At 41.3% G+C, this 25427-nt stretch overlaps 1 protein-coding gene across 2 annotated transcripts in view; it reads left to right on the forward strand.

Annotated features, from left to right (window-relative positions):
* The window catches only part of OXR1 (oxidation resistance 1), a 232697-nt gene that overhangs the window by 91769 nt on the left and 115501 nt on the right, over positions 1 to 25427 (forward strand). For both annotated transcript variants that reach the window (XM_063131041.1, XM_063131042.1), the window contains exon 3: positions 4146 to 4345. In XM_063131041.1, coding sequence (XP_062987111.1) covers positions 4146 to 4345 — 200 coding nt within the window. The remainder of the gene's footprint in view (positions 1 to 4145; positions 4346 to 25427) is intronic.

Genomic DNA, 25427 nt, shown 5'->3' on the forward strand with positions numbered 1-25427 from the left:
CCCAGCGCTAACAGCAGGCTGGTATTGTGGTCTTATTGTCTAAAACATTCCATATTTACATCTCTCTTGAGATGACAGTGGGGGAGTGATCATATTGGTTGCCCTTTTCTGCATCATTTCATGCTCTACAATATCCTTTTTGAGGTGCAGTAACCGGAACAGTACACAGTATTCAGTGTGATCGCACCAAAGATTTGTGTAAGGACATCACGATATTGGCAGTTTTATCATTGATTCCTTTCATAATGATTCACAACATGGAATTTGCATATTTTTTTCCACAGTATCCACACAGTGAGTTGACATTTTCATTGAGCTCTCTACCACAAGCTCAATATCTCTTTTTTGACTGGACCCATTAATTCTATTCTTTTCTTGCTTGGTCATTACCACCAGCTCAGACGCCATAAAAAAATATGTGAAAATACTTTGCCATTTTAATGCCCATTTCCCCAGTTTGAAGAGGACCTTTTTGAGCTTCTCATAATCCCCCCATAACATATCATAAAGAGAGGTATCATCATCATCTAATTTGTATGCTAATCTGTATGTTTCCCCCCCACAAAAAGTGCCCAAAGTGACTAACAACAACAACATATTTATTTATTACCCGCCTGTCCCACTGGATCAAGGTGGAGAACAACACTAAATAAAATATAATCCATAAAATTAGTTAAAAGAACATATAAAACCAATACAATATTAAAATAACAATCACAGTATCTTAAAATTCTTAGGTTTAAAATTACAGCTGTCTTAAACTCAGAGAGAGCATTAAGCTGACACAACAGTAATACAAAAACAGGAAAGCATACCAATATATCAATTACAACAGTGCAACATTCAATAATAAACAACCCAAACAATTCATTTCACTAACACGATAATATTTCAAACTAATTACAAAATAGGCAATTACAACACAATATCACATAACTTATCAGTAATGTGTAAGCCAGAGCCAAATATATTCAACCTTTCCTGTGCATTGAGGCATTAATAGACAAGATCCAATCATCAAAAGACCTGCCAGTTTAAAAGACCAAGACCAAGACCAGAAGATAAGGCTTTCTTACCTTGGTCCAAAATTGACAAAGCCAGGAAGTTGGAAGCTAACGCTGATGCCTTATCTGACTTCCCCCATGATCAGTCATGATGTTGTGCAATATCACAAATTGTGTTTGCTTACAATTTATCCTCCATATAGCCAGACCTTTCCTGGCTCTTTTAGTCCCAAATCCAGATTGGGAGGATGGAATGCTTGGGACCAGCAAAGATGGTCCACATGGATTCCTGGGTGAGTTGATAGTGTGATGTGGGTGTCTCCTTTAACATAGCCAAACTGAAAGTGGTACTGCTGCTAATAACAGTGTGCATGTAGCTGTATTTCCTAGCAACATTATGACTTTATTGCCCCCTCTGGTAACCTGAGAGAATGCATCCTTGACTCTTTCTGTATATTACACCCCCCTCTTTTTAAACACACCTTCCTTATTTCTTATCTGAAAAATAACACCTTCCAAATCTTTGGCTTTAATCGTCGACCATATCTGGAGTACTGACTTTGATCCGCTTGTTGCACATTTGAGATAGATCCCACTGCTGATACCATGTTCTATCTCTGGTCTCTCGTAAACAGGCTGATACCATCTTGTCTTTGTAACAACAACCTTTTCATTCAGCCTCCCAGTACTTTCTTTACCACAGTGTGCAATGCTCTTTATTGCTCCCTCTGGTAGCCTGACAGAATGCATCCTTGACTATTTCTATATATTACATGGCGGGGTGTGTGTGTGTGTTGTACCTTCTGAATGCAAAGCATGTGCTCTACCACTGAGCTGTGCCCTCTCCCTAAATGACCTTTCATTCCTACTTTCTGATCTGGGCTTGTCTCTCTTGACTACTGGGTCATTCCTTTTCTACTGTGTCACTTCTGGATTTATTTACCTTGTATATTTATATGCCATCCTTCTTCCAAGGGCTTCATTCCACATGGGCAAAGTAGCAAGTTATCTGACATGTGCACAAATTTGCTTGTATAGAGTTTTTTTAGAGCAGATAATAATAATTATTTTTTTAGAGTAGAATATTAACCAGTAGACATGCTCATTATTGCGGAGGCAACCAAATAATTCAATATGCCATGCTTGCTCCCTTTCCCAAACAATTAAAAGAATAACTTTCATGCAATTAATCTTTGCAAGTGAACAACAATGTCAGTGAAGGGGAAATTAATTTATGTGATCTGGTCTTTGTACAAAAAGCAATAAGAGAATGTGAAAATTGAAAAAGAAAGAAAACAATGAAGAACTGTTTTGGTGTTAAGTGTTTATTTGCCAAAGAGTTCTTTTCTTCTTGATGAGCTTTAAAGACCTTAAATGTTTTGTTTGTCAAAGAAAAAAGTGGAAAACAGCTGGGCTTGGAATCATAATTTGTGATTGACATTTAAGAAATCAAATATGTTGATGAAGACTGCTTGTTTGAATCTGGAAGATACCAGGTGCAGAAAAAGGACTCTAGGGCATATTGAAGCCCACCTCAAAGGAGAGGTAGGTTTTAAAAACCCTGAAGTTATTTCCTGCTTGGATTAAAAGCCAAGCAAGAGAAGAATTCTTGTCACTGTTTCCCCCTATTCACTCCATTACATTCAATAGGGCAGGATGGGGGGGGTGTCTCTGGTCTTCCAGATCTTGTTGATTCTAGCTCCCATCAGCCTCAAACAGCATAGCCCATGGTTAGGGATGACGACAATTGTGTTCCAACAACATTTGGAGACTTACAGATTCTCCACCCTTGCAACAGGGGGAATTTAAGACCCTGCAGGTACAAAAATCCAAGTGTGGGTGGGGGAAGTCCATCCCCCACAGAAGAATTGCAACATCTTTTACCAGTACCTATTCAAACTAATCATTCGTTTGAGAAAAAGACATTGTGAGAAGAAAATTGGAGGTTGGAAGACCAGCCCCATGGATCCATCACAGAAGGTGGCTATTTAATCAAAGAGTTGGGGGTCAGGGAAAATGACCTCCCCCCCCCAAAAAAAATAGGTAGGTAGGAAGGAAATGTTTTGCTACTGAAAATTGGATATATTGACAATTTCTCTTCAGTAAATAAGTACCACCTAGATGTGAAAATTGTAGTCAATTGACAAATACAATCCTTACACAAATTGATGGTGTTCCTAGCAGTCATGGGGCATACTATTATTATTATTATTATTATTATTTTTTATTTATATAGCACCATCAATGTACATGGTGCTGTACAGAGTAAAACAGTAAATAGCAAGACCCTGCTGCATAGGCTTACATTCTAATAAAATCATAATAAAACAATAAGGAGGGGAAGAGAATGCACCAAACAGGCACAGGGTAGGGTAAAACTAACAGTATAAAGTCAGAGCAAAATCAATACCTCCCAATGGTTGCTGTATTAAAAAGAAGAAGAAGAAGGTAGGATATGGGTGAATTAGCTGAGTCTTTGAAGGGTTCGCAAAGGAATGGTGATCTGTAGATCACAGCTAGAACAATTGTAATACAATTATAAGCTTACATTAAAAAAGTAAAACCTTTCATATGCTTTTTGAATGTGTTCCACAGCTGCTCTCTGATCTCAGATTTGTTTATTAATTATATTTGTACTCTGCTTTTCAGCCTAGATTGGCTTACAAAGTTTTACCACTGAATTGCACAGAAAGATAAAATTGTAATAGGGGAAGGGGAAGAGCCTTCTGGTCCCTAGCTGTTGATGGCTTAGTCCAGGTCCCAGGCTCTTGCAGGTCGACTCAGAGGCTATTTGATGGTACAGATACCAACTCCTAGAAGCAGTCCTTTCGATAATCTGCAGAGTATCCTTGTCCCAGTCAGGTAATGTAATGACAATGGTCCAAGTTCTGGGCTCTTCCTCCAAGAACACAAAGGAGCGGAAGGTGGACTCAGGGTTTGAGCGATGGTAGTGATGCCCGTGCAGAGAAATAGCACATCTGTTCATCTGCGGGATCTTCTTATAGCTTTTAGCTGCCAATGCATCTCTACTCTGTATTGATATAGACCATATTTTCCCTATCAGTTCCATATAGCAAGGGACATTAAATCATAAAGCCATAGCCCAGGTATCAACAGTATGTTATATCCATTTGTTTTTAGGCTAAAGAAAAAGTCCCAGTCGATTGATATTTCTGCATCAGGTTACGAACCCCTGGTCCCAGCCGCACAGCATGCACTGCAACCAACTAAACCAACCCCTGTCACAAACACAACTACTTCTGAAGAGGAGCAGAACAACACCGCAAATACCCAACGGCGCAATCCAAGGAGGGGTGAGCTGAAGAGATACTACACTATTGGTGAGCAAACCTTTTGCCTTAAAATATCTAATTCTTTGTATTGAAGAGAAGCTCTTGCTGTGGAGGAATCAGATATTTATTTGTTGGGTGGATTAGAGTAGCTGGATTTCTCTTGTGCATTGGAGTCTATTTCTCATCTATGGTGTGTGTTAGAGTACAACACTAGGAACTTAAGAAACTGTTTTATACTGGGTCAGACCATGGGTCCTTCTAGCCCAGTATTGGCAACTCTCCAGAGTTTCAGGCAGGAGTTTTCCCAGCTCTGTTGATGCTAAAGTAGAAGCTGGGACCTCCTGTGTGCTCTACCACTGAGCTGTGGTCTAGCAGCCATTAAACAGGTCACTTTAATAGGAAATGTGTGTGTTTCTTTCTGAAGCACTTAGACGATTTAAATTAATTCTCTCTCCTGTTTTTATTAGGGATGCGTTGTTGTTGTTGTTGTTGTTTAAACCAATAGAAAGATTCTCGGTGCTATACCTTTAAAAAAGTACAATTTGTCAAGGATGAATTTGGTTTTTCCCCTCCCTCTCCAGAGATCCAGGGAGAAAGATGGAAGTAGGAACCTGCGACTCACTCTGTAATGAGTGTTGAGAACTCCATTTTAATGTAGAGCAGTGGTTCTTTTAAATGTTCTTCTTTTATTGAATTCTTTCCATGCTGACTTGTCTGTCAAGGAAACCTGTGGATATCTGCCACTGATCGCCGGTGCATCATTGAAGATTCTGAGTCATAGCTTTAATGGAATGTTCATGTTGGGAGTTGCCTAGGAATGTTGCATTCCTTTAAAGCTATTGGGTCTCACTGTTACTTGTGACTATGACCCAGAAGAATACACCCAATGCATTTCAGGGGAGGAGCATTAGTATGTGATGGAGCTGTCTGTGAGGGAAGCTTGTCCTCCTTTTCTGATTTTCTCATTGAGGAACCCAGATAAGTTTTCAAGAGCCTCAAGGCTCCCTTAAACACAGTTTGACAATCACTTGTGTAGGAGTGTATAATATATTCATGATCATTTCATTTATTTATTTTTAAAAAAAACAAACATTTAATCCTAATACTTGTGGTAATTTGTATGTTAATTTTAGAGTTTCCATAGTTATTGGGTCTGCTTGGCTGTGTGTGTGTGTGTGTGTGTGTGTGTGTGTGTGTGCGTGTGCTAAAAGCAGACCTGTGGCAGCTCCAAATTGCCTGGTATCTCCCTATTTTTCTTTTCCTGGGTTCCCTCTGTCCTTCCAAAAGCCTGACACATGGAAGGGGCAGGGTTTAATAATACCCACTTCCTCCTCCTCCACCACCACCTCCATCTCAGAAGCAGGGCTGCAGAACAGTCCTCCCTCTGTCAAATAGAGCAAGACAAGCTACACAGGCCACGAGAGTCTCTCCATCTCCAGGCCTCACTGGGAGGCTTGTAAAGCCCAGTAACCAGGGAAACCATGGACGTTTCTACACCTGACTTTTTTCCTGGGATCATCCCGGATCATCCCCGTGCATCCAAATGACACACAGGGGATCCCAGTAGCAGGCAGGGATGATCCCTCCATTTTCCTGGGATAATCCTTAGGTGAAAAAAGGACCCATGTTGTGGTTCCTCCTTGCCCAGGCCTGGTATTAGCTTGCAAGCCCTCTTTGCTATGTTGTCTTGGAGCTATTGGTTGACCTGATTGCACTGATATCCTCGCATGCAGTGGAAGGTGAGTTATCTGGTCCACTGTTGGCCTTGGGGACAGGGGAAAGGAACTGAGTGATTTCTTTCTTTCTTGGCCCTCACAGTTGCAACGTAAAAGGATCCTGACTTTGAAAATGTTGAAAAGCAGGTTTTTAAGCAGTCAGTAAGAAAGCTGCCAAAGCTTAAGAGAAGCTAAATTTCTTCATTTATTTTCGAGAAAATGTTTTGCTGGTATTTTCATACATCCTTTAAGACCGTGCTACTTACAAAGAACTTTGCTCAAGGAAGAAATGGAAGGCGCAATTTCAGTACCAGCTGAGAATCCTTTATTGCTTTAGGAATTCAGTACTGAAGGAGAAATGTCCTGAGGTGTATCCTACCTTAGTGGGAATTAGGTTCCAGCTTTTGCACAGTGCAATCATGAGAGGCAAAAGTAATTTTTTTGTCTGCAGCCAGAAGTCTGTCTGGCGCTGTGTGACAAAATTGCCAATCAACAGGAGTTGCATTTTACCGTTGTTACATGATGAACATAGATCAGTGTTTTATAATGGAGTCAATTTCTCTCCCCTCCCCTGCTGCTTGAAAGACACCCCCAGAGAAGCAAATTCTGCACAGACTAACAAAAAAAAGTCAAATCTCCACCTGTCTGTCTCTCTTTTCTGCAGTTTCTTTCTAGGTCTTTAGGGAGTTAAACATCCTTCACTCTTATGCAGAAGATGTGTGTTGAAGCCAAGAATTGTCTGGGATTTGTAGGGATTTGTGTGTGTGTGTGTGTGTGTGTGTGTGTGTGTGTGTATGTGTGTGTGTGTACACATCACAAGGACCTCTTCAGACACATTGCACCATCTCATGATATCTCTGTTGGTGGAAACTGAGCAGTTTCAGGTGAATGGACAAGGTTTTACCTCAAGCACAGTGCTTTCCTCTTAGGAATGAATGGCAGATATTCATATTCTCATTTATATTATAAGATGAAGTGAAAGGGTGTGACTTATTATAAACATTTGGTTGAAAGTTAAACCTGCCTTCTTAATTCAGTGTCTGGGATAGTTATGTCCCACTCTACAGACACATTGTTCCACAGATATCCATGTAAGCTAGTCCATATCTGTATAACCTATTTGATCCTATCTAGTCACATTCAAGTTCCAGTTTCTGTTTATATGAGACTAGGATGGAATGTGTGTATGTGTGTGTGTTGCCAGTTGAGGCTGATGGTTCTGATTTTGGTAGGGCCATGAATCCATTCTGGGTTTCAGTCAGAACCAGCCGGAACTCTAAAGGACCTGTCCAAGGTACTGAACCTATTATGGGACTAGATATCAGGTCAAACTAGGGGCCCTTGTAGCACAGCCTAGGCCTCTTAATCCCTGCACCACTGAGTCAGCTTTTAGGTTGTGTGTGAACAACCTGAGCAGTAAAACATTTGCATAGTGGAAGCTGTGGAAGATCTGACCTTCAAGTTTCTGGAATGACTCAGAACAGCTTTTGGTGTGATGTGAATGTCGAAGAGGTTCTGTAGCAGATGCAGCAGGGAAGGGAGAACACAGACGGGATGGAGTTCAGAGGTAGAGCAAATGCTTTGCATGCAGGAAGGTCTGGGTTCAATCCCCAGCAAGTCTGGGTAGGGCTGGGAAAAATTAAGTCTGAAACCCTGGAGAGCTACTGCCAGTCAGGGTAGAGAATAATGAGCTAGGTCAGCCAGTGGTTTGACTTGATATAAGGCAGTTCTGTACATGAAGGGTTCTTTCGAGGCCAAAACAAGTTGAAAGGTTTTGGTGTTGAAAGTATATTGGTTGCTGTGCACACCTCACCACATCAGTGGATTTCCTGAATAGGTGATAATGAGCTGCATTTTGAACTTACATGTTTGATATTAGTAGGCTCTTTAGAAGCTTTCTGCAGTTTCCTGCATTTGAGATCCTGCGGAAATCCAGTTATTCCAGTAGTTTCATGACGGTTTCTCCTTAAGATATAAAATTTGAATAATATTCATTGTTAAAAGAAGCCAGAGCTGAAAAGGTTCGTTTTTTCAAAAGATAAGGAGACATAGAGATGGCGGTGAAAATGATTTGTTTAACATAAAATGCCAGCGCACATAATTATATAATTCCTTACACATAGCAATTCTGAAAGCAGCCTCACGCAGCTGCTTAATCGCTTCTCTGTCTGAAATGTGAGTGGTTCTCGAGAGGTTATATCAACCTAAAATGTGACATTCCATCTTAAATCTTAGTTGATAAACTGGAAAACAGAAAATTAAGTGTTAGCTATAAGATTCAACCTCCACATCTGAAACACTTAACAGCTCCCTCATGTAGTAGGATATATCTGCTTCGTTTTTGTGGCTTGCTTTTTATGCATTTTACTGCTTGTCATGTTGGGTTTGTGAACTGTGTTGTAGAGTTGTTGAAAGGAGGATGAGTAATGAAATATAGAATCCTGTTGGTTGGAAAGGAAAGTCAGCTCTTTGGGTATCTTTAAAAATCATTCAGACAGGCTTCTATTCCGGGTTAGTGAAAAGATAAATTGAAAACTCAAGACTGTAAGGACAACAGCTTTCAAAGCATTAAGTATGTTTGTTTAATTGTTACATTACTATCTGATCTTTCATCCATGATGGAACTCAAGGTGGGTACATAGTGTGCCCATCCAGGCACTGACCAGATCCAGAAGTGGTGCTGTGCCGAAAATTTCTCCCACATTTTTTCCCATCATTCTCATTCAATTTTATAAAAAAATAAATTGCTTTTGAAAAGGAATTCAAAGGAGAGGGGGTTTGGGGGCAGAAATTCTCATAGGCTTGGTTCAGAGTTCTTGTGCTTAGCTTGCTTCTAAGAAGGCCAAGGAGTGTGTCCTGTCTTTCACTGTACATCTTCTCCCTGGCAGCTGGCAACTTCCTTGGCTTACCCTCACTTAATTAATTTTATATGATGGTCACCTTCCCGCTCTTCCCCCACAATACCCCAGAACAATGCTAGGTATGGGACATTGTAGATGATGTAAAATAGGACATGGCTGCCAATGAAGTTGCTGTGGTCTTCACTTGAAGTGGCAGAGCTAACCCCACCCAACCCGCACAAAAAGAGCCCTTAGGAAATGAGAAAGAAGCTACGGCACAACCCCTTCCAATGGTGAGCCCTGCCCGTGAGGACCTGTTGGAGAATTTCTCCTCCCCCTGTAGGAATTCAGTGAAATTGTTCCCCCAACTTCTCTGCCCACAAATAGTGTGGAGAATTACGAGAGGCCATTCGTGCACAACTCTACTCAGTATGATTACTGTATTATGTCCAGGGACCTAGCTACACGTAAAATAAACAACCTTCTTCCCTAAATAATCCTACAACTATTGCATCATTTCTTTATTTATTACTTTTAAATCCCAACTTTTTTCCTCCAAGGAACCCAAAGTGGCATACATAATCCTCCTCAGCCTCCCCATTTTATCCTCACAACAACAACCCTGTGAGGTAGGTTGGGCTGAGTGTCTGTGACTTGCCCAAAGTCACCCAGTGGGCTTCCATGGCTTAATGTGGACTAGAACCCGGATCTCCTGACTCCCAGTCCAACACTTTAGCTAATACATCACACTGGCTCATTTCATACCCCAGATGTCACACAACCTAGTTATTAGGAAACCTCTGTTCCTGGCTTTCCACTGTGAGTGGACTTAGGAAGAGATATATACAAAATTAGTTTTGGTTCATTTCTGACCTGAGTCTACCAAATTCACACGTCCCACACCCAAACATACACTCGAATGCAATCTGTGATCAAAGTCTCTACATTTCTGAGCTTGTGATGCAATTCACAGAAGGAAAAAAAATGTGTTCGACAAATGTGTGCACTTGACAAATGTGTATGAAAAAATATGTACTTTTGAAAAATGTGCATACAGGCTGTTTAATCAACAAAAGGGAAATGTGTATATTTCAAAAAATATGCACAAATGATGAATGTATTAAAATGTGCATGAAGGTATGCATGAATTTTTGTGAGTTTGGAAAAAATGTCAAAAGATCACAATTTGAGATGGGCACGAGACAAAATAAGCTTTGAGGTGGAATTTGGAGAATTTCAATGAGCTCAAGTTTTGCTGGTTCACACAACCCCTAGTTCTAGGTCTGAGTACAGAAGTAATATGTGAGTGCTTAGTCTGAGGTCAGTGGCTGCAGATTTGATGTGCAATGTAAGGTGCAGATTGAATCCAAAGAGTTCAAAGGAGAGGCCTTGCAAGAACATAGTCAATGAAAGCTATCAGAAAATGTCAAATGGTAACCAGGAGCCCACTGAAATAGAGAGGGGCATCTTTTTTGGGGCCCCTCAGATCTAAATCTGTTTCAAGTCCCTTAAAAAATCTGTGAACATTTGAACTGACTCTGCAAAACCTGTGAAAAATCACTTCCCAACTCTGTTTGGGGCAATGAAATTAGGAGACTGAATGTTGCCTACATAACTGCATTTTTGTCTAATAATCATCATCATCATCCAATGACCATTTGTGGTATTCCCTCACCATCAATGCTTGGTGTAAATGAAGTTGGCTTAAATAATTAATTGTCTTTTGTTAGCACAAGCAATTTGATAGTATGGCTGTGCTGGAATCTATGGAAGTTACTTTTGAAAGAAAAATATTTAGGAAGATAAATGTGATTGATTAAATCAAGCTTGTAAAAAAAATTGGTTGTCACAGAGTCCAACATATACTGAAGCCATTTAGAAAACCAAACACTACAGGTTTTTTTATATTAAATTATTGTTCTGCTAGTACAATCATCCTGAAAGTTCCCCCACCGCCACCATACAATAAGAGTAATACAACATGTTCCCAACCTTGACTTCTCCTCTGGCTCCAAAGAAGACTCAGTGGCAGAGAGGACTCCCCATTAATCCAGCTACCACTAGGAAAGGGCCTTCCAGACCAGAAAATGTGCCTCTACTTGACTCCTCAGGTGTAGAGGACACTCCTCCATTACAGCTTTCAGTAATCCCACACAGTAAGAGTCACTGGCTATAAATCAGGCAGTAGCCCTTTAAGAAACAAAGTGCTTTTCTGAGGGGGTGGAATTAACTGCAAGTCTTTGAGCTGCTGGCCTTTATAAGGCTTCAGAAAGCCTTTGACTTTTGCTGAGTCAATATCTCTTCTTGCTTGAGCCTTACTTAACTGGCTAAGGTCCTGGAAGATTCTACCTTGTCTAGTTTGCCTGGCTATTCAACATCCTAAACTGGCCTTGTGTTGCAGTTGTGCTTAGTGGACACAGAAGACGTGCCTGTTGCTGGAGGGGAATCAGCAGGAAATGAAGTGGAAGTGAGGGGGTATGGAATAGAGGTTCCTGGAAGAGGCCATGGCTGACTGACTGGAACAGTAAACACTAAACAGGAGTGCTCCACGCTGCAATGTTTTCCGAGCATGGAAAGGTAGATGGTTTAATAATCATTCTTCCTCTCTAAGAAAGCATGGAGACTTTGCACAACGTGCTAACTCACACTCACTGTTTGAGTGTGAGTTGTTGTTTAACTGTGGTTGTTTGTTGAACCATGGGCTAACGTGTTGCCCGAAACCAGTACATTATCTGCAGAGTGGCTTGTTAACCGTGTAGTGTGGCTTATTTTTCTTGGAACTACCCACCTTGAGAACCCATGGTTTGTTGTTGGGTTGTTTAGGGTGGTTAACAAGTTGCCCTGCAGAAAATGTACTAAGTTCAGACAACATGCTAACCCACAATTCAACAATAACCACACTCAACCACTGAGTGTGGATTAGTGTGTTGTATAAACAGCCCCTATTCTCAAGGAGAGCGTCTTGGGAATATTAACAGAGAATTCTGAACACACAAATTGCATCATTCTTTGGGGAAAACCTTCATAGATGAAGTAAAAGAAATCCAACATAGGTTTGCAGTGTGGATAGGCCTTATACCTGATGAGGAAAGCCTAGATTTAAAATGGTAAAGAGGAACCAACAGAAGACACTACCAACTCCTACAAATAGTACCAAATTTTAACACTGTGCCCTTTTTACAAGTGGGGATGAACTAGTTAAGAGCCGTCACACTCATTTAACTAGGTCAGCAGGACTCTTACATGAGAGGTTTACCTACTTCCAACACTGTTCGTACATTGTTCTCTGCCAGAAGCAATCAGTGCCTAAGATCAAGCAACAGAGGCTAATGGTTACCAGGGCAAGTGGATTAAGAAATTGCATTAACGGATAGCGTGAGTAATTGTGGTCCTCCCCTCCCTCCTCTATTGTCACAACTGGATTTACTTCTTTCTGGGTGGCATTAATTTATGACATATTAATCTTAAATCAAACAGTCAAGAGTCAACATTATTATCCAATGATTAGCTGCTTATTCAAAGAAGTTCACACTGGGCAAATGAGAGGAATAATTAACAAGGACACTGTCACACTGTCATCCAAAGTTAAGCCGTATTTAAAATGGCCAGGACTTTCTGCAGCTTAGTGCAGTTTGTTTCTCATGCCTTTAGAGATATATGCATAGAAGCAGCCTTACATATGCATTGCTAGTGGGGGATCCCTCTGCATTGCAATGCTTATCTGAGCTGCTGCATCCTTCGATGGAAATGAGGAATATGCCTCTGTCCTTAGGGCCACTGGCTGTGATGCATAATTGTGAACTGCCCAGGGAACCTTGGTAAGTCAGATGGTGTGATGGCATGGGAGGCTGCAACCTTGATGAAGCTAAGCTGGTCTAGGCCTGGTCAGTTTCTGGAAGGGTGACTACCTGGGAACCCCACGTACATTGCTTCCTGCATTGAGCAGGGGGTTGGACTCGATGGCCTTGTAGGCCTCTTCCAACTCGATCATAGAATCATAGAATAGCAGAGTTGGAAGGGGCCTACAAGGCCATCGAGTCCAACCCCCTGCTCAATGCAGGAATCCACCCTAAAGCATCCCTGACAGATGATTCTATGACTTCTATTGGGCAGTATAAAAAGGTAATAAATAAATAATGCTTGGGGCCATATTGCTTAAACCTCATGCATTTCTCTTGCATGTGTATCAATGCATGTTTAAGCATAACACACTGATTATAGCTGACTGGTTGCTGAGCTTTCACCCCTGCCCTGTATTTAGTGGAAATGGAGAACAATTTTCAGAGGCTTGGAAAGGAAAAAAAGTGCTCCAATTTCTAGATGAACTAACCCTCTAAAGTTCAGCTTGGGTTGGCTCATAATTGGTTTGCTGCAACACTAGGTGGGCCCAGTTTCCCCAGCCACCAGTTTCCTGCTGCCCTTAAGTGTCAAACATTATTCACTTATCTTTTGTTTATTAACATTTATATCCTGCTGCATTCGCTAAAAAGAAAAGAAAAGGCAACAATTTAAAACAATACAACTTTGAAACATTAACAAAAAACACACACATGGAGAACATAACAAACATGGAGGGGGCAGTCCTATGGCCACCAGATACTGTCTAGAGGGCCACAGAATTCTTTGACCTCGGAGCCTGGAAACTGCTGTCCTCTCACCCCCTCAGCTGACGCAGTTCTCACTGCACCAGCTACATCTCCGCGTTTGGAAATGGAGTGCGGAGAGGGCAAAAAGGGGGCGGTCCTGTGGGCAGGGAGGGGAAGAGACTGCGGAAGTTGTTTTATGTAGCTTCCTATCAGGTCTCCAGGCCCCTTCCCACTCCCTCCACAAAGCCATGTCCAGAGGGTTGAAATCACCCGCCTAGGTGAAAATGCGGGGGGGGGGGGGCAGGAGCATGGATACTCGGCAGCCTCCTATTTTGGGGGCCGGTGACTATCTGGATAGAATTGCGCTCTGAGGGAGCAATTCTATGGCCCCTAGACACATTCTGGTGGGAGCATAGGATAGTTCAAATTCCTGGCACAGGGCAAGAAGGAAAAGGGTGCATTATAAGCACAAACTGAATGTCTATTGTTAGGGACAGGTCCATGGCACAGAACAGCACTTATTATTCACAACACAGTTCCCATTGTTTTTCACACAAAAAAAACGAGCCACAATACAGGTATTACAGAAAGGGCTTACATGTGACAATTTAATTAACTGATTAGAAATATTTATATCCCACCTTTCCTAGGTAGGTAATAGCAAAACACAAAAATGAGATGACAAAGAAAATTACAATAAAAATACTGTATTAAAACAGACACACTTAAACAGCCGATAAAACTAATTATGAACAATAGCTATAAACAATCAGAGAGACTAAAGAACAAAAGTTGATGCTGCAGTAGAAGTCTATCAGGGGACAGGGGGCCTTCCAAGGCAGGGGTGCTTGAATGCCAAAGCATGGACACCAAATGCCCTTGCCTCTTTTCCTTGTCAAACGTAGATTTGAGACACAAAGGAGGGCCTCCATGGACCATCTTAATACATGAGCAGAGAGGGCAATATTTAAGAGCGCATTTATTTATTTAACCATTTGTATCCCACCCTATATCACTAGGATCTCAGGTCGGCATACTGATAAAATCAGAACAATGTAAACATATATATGCATAGCTAAAAAAAGTATTAAACAGTTAACAAATTAAAACCAGTACATTTTTTTAAAAAAAGCAATAAAAACAATTCAAACTATGGGCATGTCTACACCTGCCTTTTCCGTGGGATCGTCCACATGATGCACAGGGGATCCCAGTAGCAGGCAGAGGGGATCCCTCCATTTTCCTGGGATTTCTGGGACCACTTTTTCTCCCGGGTTTTCCCACGACTCCAGGATGATCCCGAGGACTGCGGGCGGTGTGGGCACCTGTCCCAGCTTCTTCCTTCTCCCCTGCGAGTAGCGGGGATCAGCAGAGGGAAGGAGCCAGGCTGGGGGGCATCCAGGGACATTGGGGGTGAAGGGATTGGGGTCAGGGCATTTTTTAAAAAACTTGCTTTTTTGCTAGAGTGCAAGTGTGCTCTGGCTCTTGCCTTTTTTAAAAAAAAATATGGTGGGTGCGATGGCATGATGTCCTTTTCCCCTTCTGGGACGTCGTGCTTCCATTTAGACGGCCAGGGACGATACCAGAAGGTAAGTCCAGGATCATCCCCTCTCCTTCCCTCTACACCCTATGGTGTAGTCATGCCCTATGTGTGACCATGGAGAATTCAGCCCTCAAAGGCTTTGATAAAGAGCCATGTTTTAACTTGGCGCCGAAATGAAGCCAATGACAGCGCCAGCTGGGCTTCCAAGGAGAGGGTATTCCACAACCGGAGTGCCATAGCAGAGAAAGCCCTCTCCCATAATGTTAACTCCCCATAACTTTAAGAAAATCACGCAATAAAGGAGCCAAGAATTAAACTCTTTTTAGAATGGAAAAATAAAATAAAATTCCAAAGGGCCGTTAGGAACAAAAAGAAGAGTTAGATGGCCTTATAAATCTTTGTGGTTCTTGTTGTGTCTTGATTTTGTTGTCGTTGTTATTTTGGTTGCACTCATTTGTGAACATGTAGGCTTTTTCGTTTAGTTTTGTCAAGCCGAATTCAAAAACAAACATCGACATACCTCCAACCTTAATTAACGTAGCATAATAAGTCAACATAGTTATAAGATCATCCTGAATGTGTGCTACTTTTATAGATAGATGGTTCCCATTATTTCCTTTTGAATATGGGTTCACAGGATTTGGAGGGGAAGCGAAATTGCCTCTGTTTCCTGGGTATTCCTCTACCTGTTTGTGAGCGATAAGACAAATGTAAGAGACTTGTGAAACCTGTGGATAAGTAGTTTCCTTGGCAACTGGGGATGCAAAATTCTGTGCACTCTGCTGTTTATGTGTGTGTGTGAGCATACTTTTTTGTGGCATAGGTGTGGAGTTCTTAAGTGGTCTGTTTTTGTACAAATTTGTTGATATTTTGTTGTTCCTGTGGTTAAATCTTAAATATATTAACAGAAACCCAAATACATGTAACTGCATTTGCAATTCTTATCTCTCTCTCCTCCCACACCTCTTCCTGTGTCTTGCCCATTTTCTGTTTTAGATCTTGGGGCAGGGCCCTATCTGGGGTTTGTTGCTTACGGTGATGTATAATTCAGAATAACAATAACAGGAAAAGGCAGACATATTTTGGGGGGTGTTGTTGTTTTACCAGTATTGGTGAGATTCCATCAAAAATACACTGGGCATGGTCCAGTTATTATTCTCTCAGTATTTTAACACTTAATTTTAACTTAAATTTAAATTTTACTGTTCTAATTCTGTATTTTAATCTTATATCAATTTCTGCTGTGTGGTTTTATCCTGGTTGTACTTTTTATACTGTATTTTGTATTTGTGTTTTTAGACTGTTGGTTGTTTTATTATGATTTTAATTTTTGTGAACCGCCCAGAGAGCTTCGGCTACTGGGCGGTATAAAAATGTAATAAATAAAATAAATAAATAAAATAAATAATTATTATTATTATTATTATTATTATTATTATTATTATTATTATTATTGCATTTCTATACCGCCCAACAGCCGAAGCTCCCTGGGTGGTTCACAAAAAGTAAAACCATTCGAAGTATAAAACAACAATATAAAAACTTGATATAAAATACACATTAAAATTGATTAAAAACATACCATAAATGATTAAAACATCTTTAAAACATTAAAACATCTTTAAAACATTCTAAACAGAAGGTAATGTCAAGCACTTCTGAGTCCTGCCAACTTCAGTGGGACTGAGCAAAGCATGTACTTACTACTCCAATGAAAGTCAAAGGGATTTAAAGGTGCTTCAGTTTGGTTGGATTTTGCCCATTATTTGCTCTCTGTACATATAAGCTAGTTACATACTTGTAGCATTATTTCACATTATTTCTTCTTTTTTTAATGGGAGGAATACCATACATACTATATAAACAATCAGTAAGAGATCACATACTACAATCTTAAATATATTAACAGAAACCCAAATACAAAGCCCTATGAAGAGAGACTGAAAGAACTGGGCATGTTTAGCCTGGAGAAGAGAAGATTGAGGGGAGACATGATAGCAGTCTTCAAATACTTAAAAGGTTGTCACACAGAGGAGGGCCAGGATCTCTTCTCGATCCTCCCAGAGTGCAGGACACGGAATAACGGGCTCAAGTTAAAGGAAGCCAGATTCCGGCTGGACATCAGGAAAAACTTCCTGACTGTTAGAGCAGAGCGACAATGGAATCAGCTACCTAGGGAGGTTGTGGGCTCTCCCACACTAGAGGCATTCAAGAGGCAGCTGGACAACCATCTGTCAGGGATGCTTTAGGGTGGATTCCTGCATTGAGCAGGGGGTTGGACTCGATGGCCTTGTAGGCCCCTTCCAACTCTGCTATTCTATGATTCTATGATCAATAAGACATCACTTTTCTGGGTTACTAAATTTAGATATATACATTTTTACATTCATTAATTATACACTGTATCTTTGTAAACCACCCAGAGAGCTTTGGCTATGGGGCGGTATCTAAATGTAATAAATAAATAAATAAATAAATAAATTATATGCTTTGTATGCAGAATCCAAAAACAAAAACAGCTGGGAATTGTCATCTACTAGAATATTACTAGTGTTTAAATGTAGGAGTTCATTACAATCAAATCAAAATCTTTACATCTTTAGTTCTCATCCGATAGCAGATCTTTAAGTGAGAGTCCAAAAAAGACAGGATGAGGATTGATTATCTTTAAATCATCATCATCATCATCATCATCATCATCATCATCATCATCATCATCATCTGCAATAGCTTTTAACATCAATAAAGTTGAAAATTAATGAAGGTATAAGGTGATGCTGATCACAGTAGTTATAGAGAGTACATTCGTAAACTTCCCTTTGTTCAGTCTGTAACTGGGAGAAACAGTTATATCTATCAATGTCTAAAATTATTTCACATTATTTCATCATTGTAAGCATTTGTAGGGTGCTTTCAAAATGTCTGCTCTGGAGGACCAGAGGATCCTCTTGTATAAGGTGATATGGAGGAGGGAGGAATTGCCCCAGATCAGTCGGCAGCAGCTCTTGTGAACTCTGCGCACAAGAGGTGACTCCACCGATTTGGAACAATTCCAAATAACCTTGGGCTGAAATCCTAAACCCACTTACTAGAGTGGAGAGTAAGTATAATTGAACTTAATGGGGCTTATTTCTGAGTAAACGCGCATAGGATTGTGGATTACATCATGAGTTGTTCCAGCCTCTTCCCAGGTTTGAGGACAAGCCCCCTCCTGGTACATTCTGTGCAAACCGTTAGAATTTTTGCTGAGCGCTGTTTTCCTGTTCTTTGCCACTTTATAGTAAGATTTCATATTCTTTATTGATCGTAAGGATGCATATACGGTATGAAATACTCAACATTTATGATAGCAACCGTTTTGTAAATATAGCTGCTAATTGGCCAAATATGTTCCTGAAAAAAAACTATATAACAGTAAGCAGCAGCGCACCATGAGTTCAATGAATCTAATTGGTATGCCAGAGAGATTTTTTTTCCCAATCTATTTAATTTGCATAAGATAAAAAGTGCATCCTTTCCAAGTGCCAGGGAAAAAACATTGGCAAGAATAATTCAGTACTGGAGTTATTGATATAAGGTGTCAAAGCAGCAATATTTTTTGCTGATGGAACATGAGCATATGTGACTACTTAGGTATGTAATTAAAATCTTTTGCGATCTGCTGACGGTTTGAATTATCTTGTTTGCTTTTTTTAAAAAAACTAAACAATAAGGAAATTGATGGTCCTGTTTGTTTACTTACATCATTTCCAGCTTCCTTTATAGTTATGAATTTTTGAAGAAACATAATTCTGGGAGATTTGCTCAAGAAGTATGTGCCTAGAATAACAACATTGACCTTCTGCGTTGCTGTGGGTCAGGAAAATATATACATGAATCTGTAATAAAAGTAAGCATGTATTCCTCTTTGTTCTTAGCTCTTTTGAGCTGGAATTGTACTGTTTGGACACAATAAAACATGTGGATATCATGCCTAAGGAAGCAATTGTGCTTTTTGATGATACATTTTTCAGCCAGCGCATTCATAGTGTGGGTTTTGAAGAATGTTAACAAAGATCTCAATCAACTGGTTGTCATCTTCAAAAGCTCATTTAAAAATGCTACATTAGAATTTGTCCAAAAAGAATCTGCTAAGAAATATTTATTATATTTATTTATTGCATTTATCATAAATATTTTTTCCTCCAAGGAACCCAAGGCAGCGTACATAATCCTTCTCCCCGTTTTAGCCTCACAACAACCCTGTGAGGTAGGCTGGGCTAAGAGTATGTGACTGGCCCAAAGTCACCCAGTAGGTTTCCATGGCTGAGTGGGGACTAGAACCAGGATCTCCTGACTCCCAGTCCAACACTTTATCCACTACACCACACTGGATCTCTGTAAATAAGTTATATACACAGTACATAGACTAGTGAGAGAAGGTTCAGCCTTAAAAGTTATGCAAAATGAATATGCCACTTGTCATAGCTCCTCCAGCATTTGAAATATTTCCACAAACTCCTTGTCCATCCTAAAGTTCCAATTCCTGTACAGCTGTAGACTACATAAAAGTTGTCAAATAAAGTTATAAGGATCAACATTATATTTGGATACCAAACAATCAAGATGTATAATTTTAAGGTCATAATGATATGATGCGGCATCAGTTACAATCCACGCAAATGATTAATGTAAAGAAAGTTTCGAGATCAAGAATATAATCTGGCAATCCGGAAAAGACCTAATAGGTCTTAAAAGAGGAAGGATATGATCTGGCACTTTAAAACTTTTTTATAAGCTAACTATGGCTGTGCTCCACTCGGTTCAGGACCCCCAGATCCAGAGAGGCTTAGGCTGATCTGGACCCCCTAAATTTGGATCCAGATCGGATCGGGCGGGGGGGGGGGGGGGCTGCACAGCCCTAAAGCTAACTACATGCTTGTAAGTACTTAACTTTGCATTCTGGAAATTTATAATTCTAAGTAGTTATGCTACCTTGGGAAACTTATTTGCATAATTGAAAAAGTTCCTACCTCATATATTCTTCCAGGACTCCATGCAAAACAAAACAAAAAGCCATGAGTCTCTAACTGCACAATGTATTCATGAATAGATAACAATTGTGATGTAAAATGAATATAGTATTTTAAATACTTACAGAACACTCCAGTAATTTGGGTGATTCTACTGAAAAGAAATTCATTTCTGCAAGCAGTTTGCCCCAAATGTATCCCACACTCCAGTACATGCTAGAAGTCGTTGAATAATGTATGGACAGGGGAAATAATTTAACATTGTTTTAGTGTTAATATTTTGATTACCATTTCATAAGCTCACATTTGCTGGGAATTTGAGAACATGGAAACTTTAATAAACAAACGGTGGCAGAGCAAATAGGGGTGATGTATTCTGTTCGAGAGAAATCATGTTCTCAGGATCTGTCCTGTCCTACAGCATCATCTGGCGGCAGCTTTCCATATAACCAGCTGCAGGGCTTCGCAGGATGCGAGCCATGGCTGGTAAAGCCTTGCAGGTTTCAGGCCCAGACCAGCAGGCACTCCCAGGTGGGCTCATACAGAACAGCTGGGAGCGGCCAGGAAAGGCCTATATAAGAACTGCATTTCCCCTTCAGCCTTTGCCACAGCAACACGGTATGTTGTGCTAGCTGCGGACAGTTCCTGATAATCTGCTCCCTCAGATCTTGCCTTGCCTCGCTGGACCTCTTGCTTGTCTCGACCATGCCTCTGGCTCTGGCCCCTTTGCTACCTGGTACGTGCCTCAACCTTGCTTTGCCTTTGACCATCAACTTTTGCCTCTGGCCCTTGTTTGGACTTTGTTCCTCCTGGATTCTGCTTCTTGCCTTGATCCCTGCCCAGACCTTGCCTGCTTGTTGACTGGACTTCTCTTCTGCCTCTGGCCCCTGTTTGAATTCTGAACCTGTGTTTGACCTTGTGCCTGTTTCCTGGATCTGCCTCCTGCCTCTGGCCCTCTGTTGGACTCTGCCACCTGAGACCTGTGCCTCACTCCCAGCTTGCTGCACCAGTATTCCAACCGCCCAAACCAGTTCCGTCTCAATCCATCCTGGCCCCAGCGTTCCTGCCTAAGGACCCTGCCGCCCACGCCCCAGATCATGACACATGTTTAGATATTTAGCTTAGAGGTGACACAATCAATATTGGACTGAATAACCCCTTTCCCCAAAAGTTAGTACTGACCTGTTGCTCAGTATATTATCTTTCTTCTATAATCAATGCAGCTAGTTAATTTAGTTCTTGGCCTTGTCTTTCAGAGACACTCTGGCAGCCTGCTCTATGACACCTGGCCTCACCTGGTCTGGCCTCTAGCAGATTTTATGGTAGCTGGCTCTATGATGTGTGGCCTCTAGCTGACACTCTGACAGTTTGCTCTGTGACTGTTGGCCTAGTCTCTAGGAGCCACTTTGGAAGTTAGCTCTATGACACCTGGCCTAGCCTATAATTGATGTTCTTGTGGCCTACTGTATGACTCTTGGCCTGGTCTCTACCTGATCATCTGGCAGCTGGCTATATAATACCTAGCCTGGCCTCTAGCAGGCACTCTGGAAGCCTTCTCTATGAGATTCCCCCCTCCCGAAGTGGGCTGGCCTTGCAGGTTCCTGAGTGCCGGCCAGGAGCAAGACCAAGCAGAAAGCTATTGGACTCCTGACTCCCTGCTCCTCCTCAAAACCCCCACACCTCCCCCTCGCCCCCCCCAACCCAGAGCTGTCACTGCCGAGACTTACCTGAAACTCCTCCTGTGAGCCAAGACCGGCAGTTTAAAGTTATCAGGGATGTTAGCTGTTTTTAATATATCTATGGCTACAAACTATGGTGGCCATAAAGGGCCACCTCTGATCCAAAGGTGAGAACTTGCACCCAACTTTCCAGCAGTGGGGACTTGGTATAAACTTTTTGATCCATATAAGATGACATTACAGGGACCTTCTAGTTCAGCCTTCCTCAACCTGTTGTCTTCCGGTGTGATGTAGTGGTTAGAGTGTTGGAGTGGGAGTCAGGAGATTTGGGTTCTAGTCCTCACTCAGCCATGGACGCTCACTGGGTGACTTTGGGCCAGGCACAGACTCTCAGCCCAACCTACCTCACAAGTAGGTTGTGAGGATAAAATGGAGAGAAGGATTATGTATGTCACCTTGGGTTCCTTCGATGAAAAAAAGTGGGATATAAATGTAATAAATAAATAAATCTCATCATCTTCAGCAACTATTCTGGGTGGGGAATAATAGCTTTGTAGTCCAATGCATGTGGATTTCACCAGGTTGGGGAAGGCTATTCTAGTTGTATTTCAACTGCCTTTTAATTTCAGTCCCTCCTGCTTTTCTCTGTCTGATAAAATGCTCTTTTTTAAATCTATGCACACTTTCCCCTATGGAAATACTTTGAGTGTAGTCATGCCTGGTTCCTCCATGACAGATGCCTTTCACCCACATAGGTCCATCATCTATTCTCTGCATTTGTTTTGCTGTGGACATATACTTGAGCAGCCTCTGGACTCAAGCCACTGAATGTAATTCTGTAATATCAGAACTTAAGAAACACACACCATCAGCACCATGCTTGGAATTGTACTGTTTGCACTTGGATACTTCTGAAAGTCAGTGATCTTTACCTTCCTGCCCAATCAATACAATGTTCAGCTGGAGCATCATCTCTGAATTTCTAATAACTCTGTGAATCAAGATCTGATGGCTGAGGGAGAGTAACTTGAGGTACATCCATTGGTGGAAGAATACACTGGTGCCAATTAAATTCTGTTTACTGTACAACATAATAATTATCCTCCATTCCTTCAGGCATGTCTGAGTACATTTCTGGACAAGATTTCACAGCTGTTAAATGGCTTAGTAAGAAAGAACCAAGGACCCATTTGTACTGAAGAAGCAACTCTAATGGAAGTCTGAAAGTTATTTCATGAAGAGTTCCTGTTTTGAACATAGTCCTTGATCTAGAACGAGCCTAACCACAGATTGGATGTCTGGCTCCACATTAATAATAGTCACGATCCATGCCACGCTAGTTGAGAGTGATATAAAGGTTTTTCTGAGCTCCATCAGACAAGCGTTTTATTTCACGCTCATTTCTGGGCACTCGCAGATTTTCGTGGGTCCCTCTCATGATGTTCTGCACGTGCCTCCTGCCCGTTCTAGCCTTCTTCACATCACAAAAACACACACCAATAAGTCAAACTTATTTTTAAAGATGGAAGTTGTCGCTATCTCCTGCTGTGTGCAAGAGAAGCAGTGGGATCAAAACGGCCCGCTGATTCAGCCATGTGCACTTTGTTTACTTCCTTTTTCAAAAGAGGAAGTAATGAAGGACAAAAATGTGGGTGGAGAAGCGACGGTAAGCAAACACAATTTCCCCCTGTGTGATGACGCTCTCTTGTGTCTACAGGTTCTTTACAGAGCAGTTATTAACTCATTGATTTGAATGGAACTCGTAACCAAGTGTCTCTGCTTCAGTAACATTAACAATTGTGTATAAATTCAAATTTTTATTATAAAGAAAGCAGTGCAGAAATAAATAACCTTAGTTTCCACCAGATCATTGTCTAAGGGTGCAATCCTCTGCATGTTTAGGCAGAAAAAACCTCCTACAACTCCTGGCTCGGGCAGGCTGGAAGTTGTAGGACTTTTTTCTGTAGGAACATGCATAGGATTTTACCTTTAGGCTGCAATCCAACATATAAGGGCTGTAGAATCTCAGGCTCATGGGTCAAATCTGGTTTACTCAGGGTCCCAAAGTGATCCTCCAGGTATTGCCAAATGGCCACTCCCCCTTTCCCACAACCGCCAATTCTTTGGTGGTTTCCTGGCTTTCCTAGAGTTTTTACCCGATTTTAAAAAGGTTGAAATGCCTCTCCTAGGCTTAGAGCGTCTCTGCACGAGCGATTTATTGCATGCTCCTAATTGGATCCGTCATTGTATAAAATACTGAAAATGCTCTGATAAATGGAAAACATGCTATAAAACAGCACCATCTGCTGGTGGTAGAATTGAAAACTGTGGGGAGGACCTGGCATAATAAACAAACAGATTTCTCCGCTGTGGCACCCCGGTTGTGGAATGAGCTCCCCAGAGAGGTCCGCCTGGCAACTACACTGTACTCCTTTCGTCACCAGCTGAAGACCTTTTTATTCTCTCAGTATTTTAACACTTAATTTTAACTTAAATTTAAATTTTACTGTTCTAATTATGTATTTTAATCTTATATCAATTTCTGCTGCATGGTTTTATCCTGGTTGTGCTTTTTATACTGTATTTTGTATTTGTGTTTTTAGACTGTTGGTTGTTTTATTATGGTTTTAATTTTTGTGAACTGCCCAGAGAGCTTCGGCTATTGGGCGGTATAAAAATGTAAATAATAATAATAATAATAATAATAATAATAATATATCCCTGATTGTTAAACCCACAAAGATTGCAGAAGACTTTGCCCCGGTAAGGCTGCGAGATTTTTGCTGAATGTGGAGAAGCCCTTATTTACTGGCAGTCAGAGCTTTAAGCTAAAACATGCTGAAATAGTCATCGTAGAACTCGTGGGGAGCCCCGATGGGCATGTGGGGGTGGGGAGGAGAAGGTTTTTTCCCTTCCACTCGAATGGTGGCCACCATTCGAGTGGAAGGGAAAAAAACCTTCTCCTCTTCCCCCCCCCAACCACTGATGGGGGGCTTAAAGGCCTTGTTTTTGTAAACTGCCCAGAGAGCTTCAGCTATGGGGTGATATATTAAATAAATAAATAAATAAATAAATAAATAAATAAATAGGACCTTTATGACTCCAATCGGCATGGGTGGAGGACAACTAATGCAATTTCCCCAAGGCTGGGGAAATGGCACATTCCCCCCCCCCCATTGCAGCCGCCATAAGCAGCAGTGAGGGGACGACAAAGGGTGCAGGCAGGTCAGGGTGGAAGTGAGTTCTGCCTGGACTTGCACCTCTTTTGTCATCCAAGCAGCATGGGGCAAAAACCTGCCAGGCGCATCCCACGGGGCCCAGGAGGGCCGGATGCGGGATCGCCCGGCCTCTTCATGGGCCCAGGTGGATTTTTGCCCCACCACTAGCTGGTATTTTGGGCATGGCAGATTTTTGCCCTTCTCACCACTGGAAATTGGGCCCTAAAAGATTCTCCTAAGTTGACTTCAGTCTTTGGGCTAAAACATGTCCAATACTGATGCTATAAATACTTATCTGGGAATAACTGCCATTGAGCTCCGTGGGATTTGCTTCTGAGTAGACATTCATAGGTTGTGTTGTTAGGTTGGGGTGGGGTGGGCAACTTGTGACACTCCAGATGTTTTGCCCTGCGACTTCCAGTATCCCTCACTATTGACTATGGTAGGGTGGCCATATGAAAAGGAGGACAGGGCTCCTGTATCTTTAACAGTTTCATAGAAAAGGGAATTTCATCAGGTGTCATTTGTATATATGGG

This window comes from Elgaria multicarinata, chromosome 7 (assembly GCF_023053635.1).
Source record: "Elgaria multicarinata webbii isolate HBS135686 ecotype San Diego chromosome 7, rElgMul1.1.pri, whole genome shotgun sequence".
NCBI lineage: Eukaryota > Metazoa > Chordata > Lepidosauria > Squamata > Anguidae > Elgaria > Elgaria multicarinata.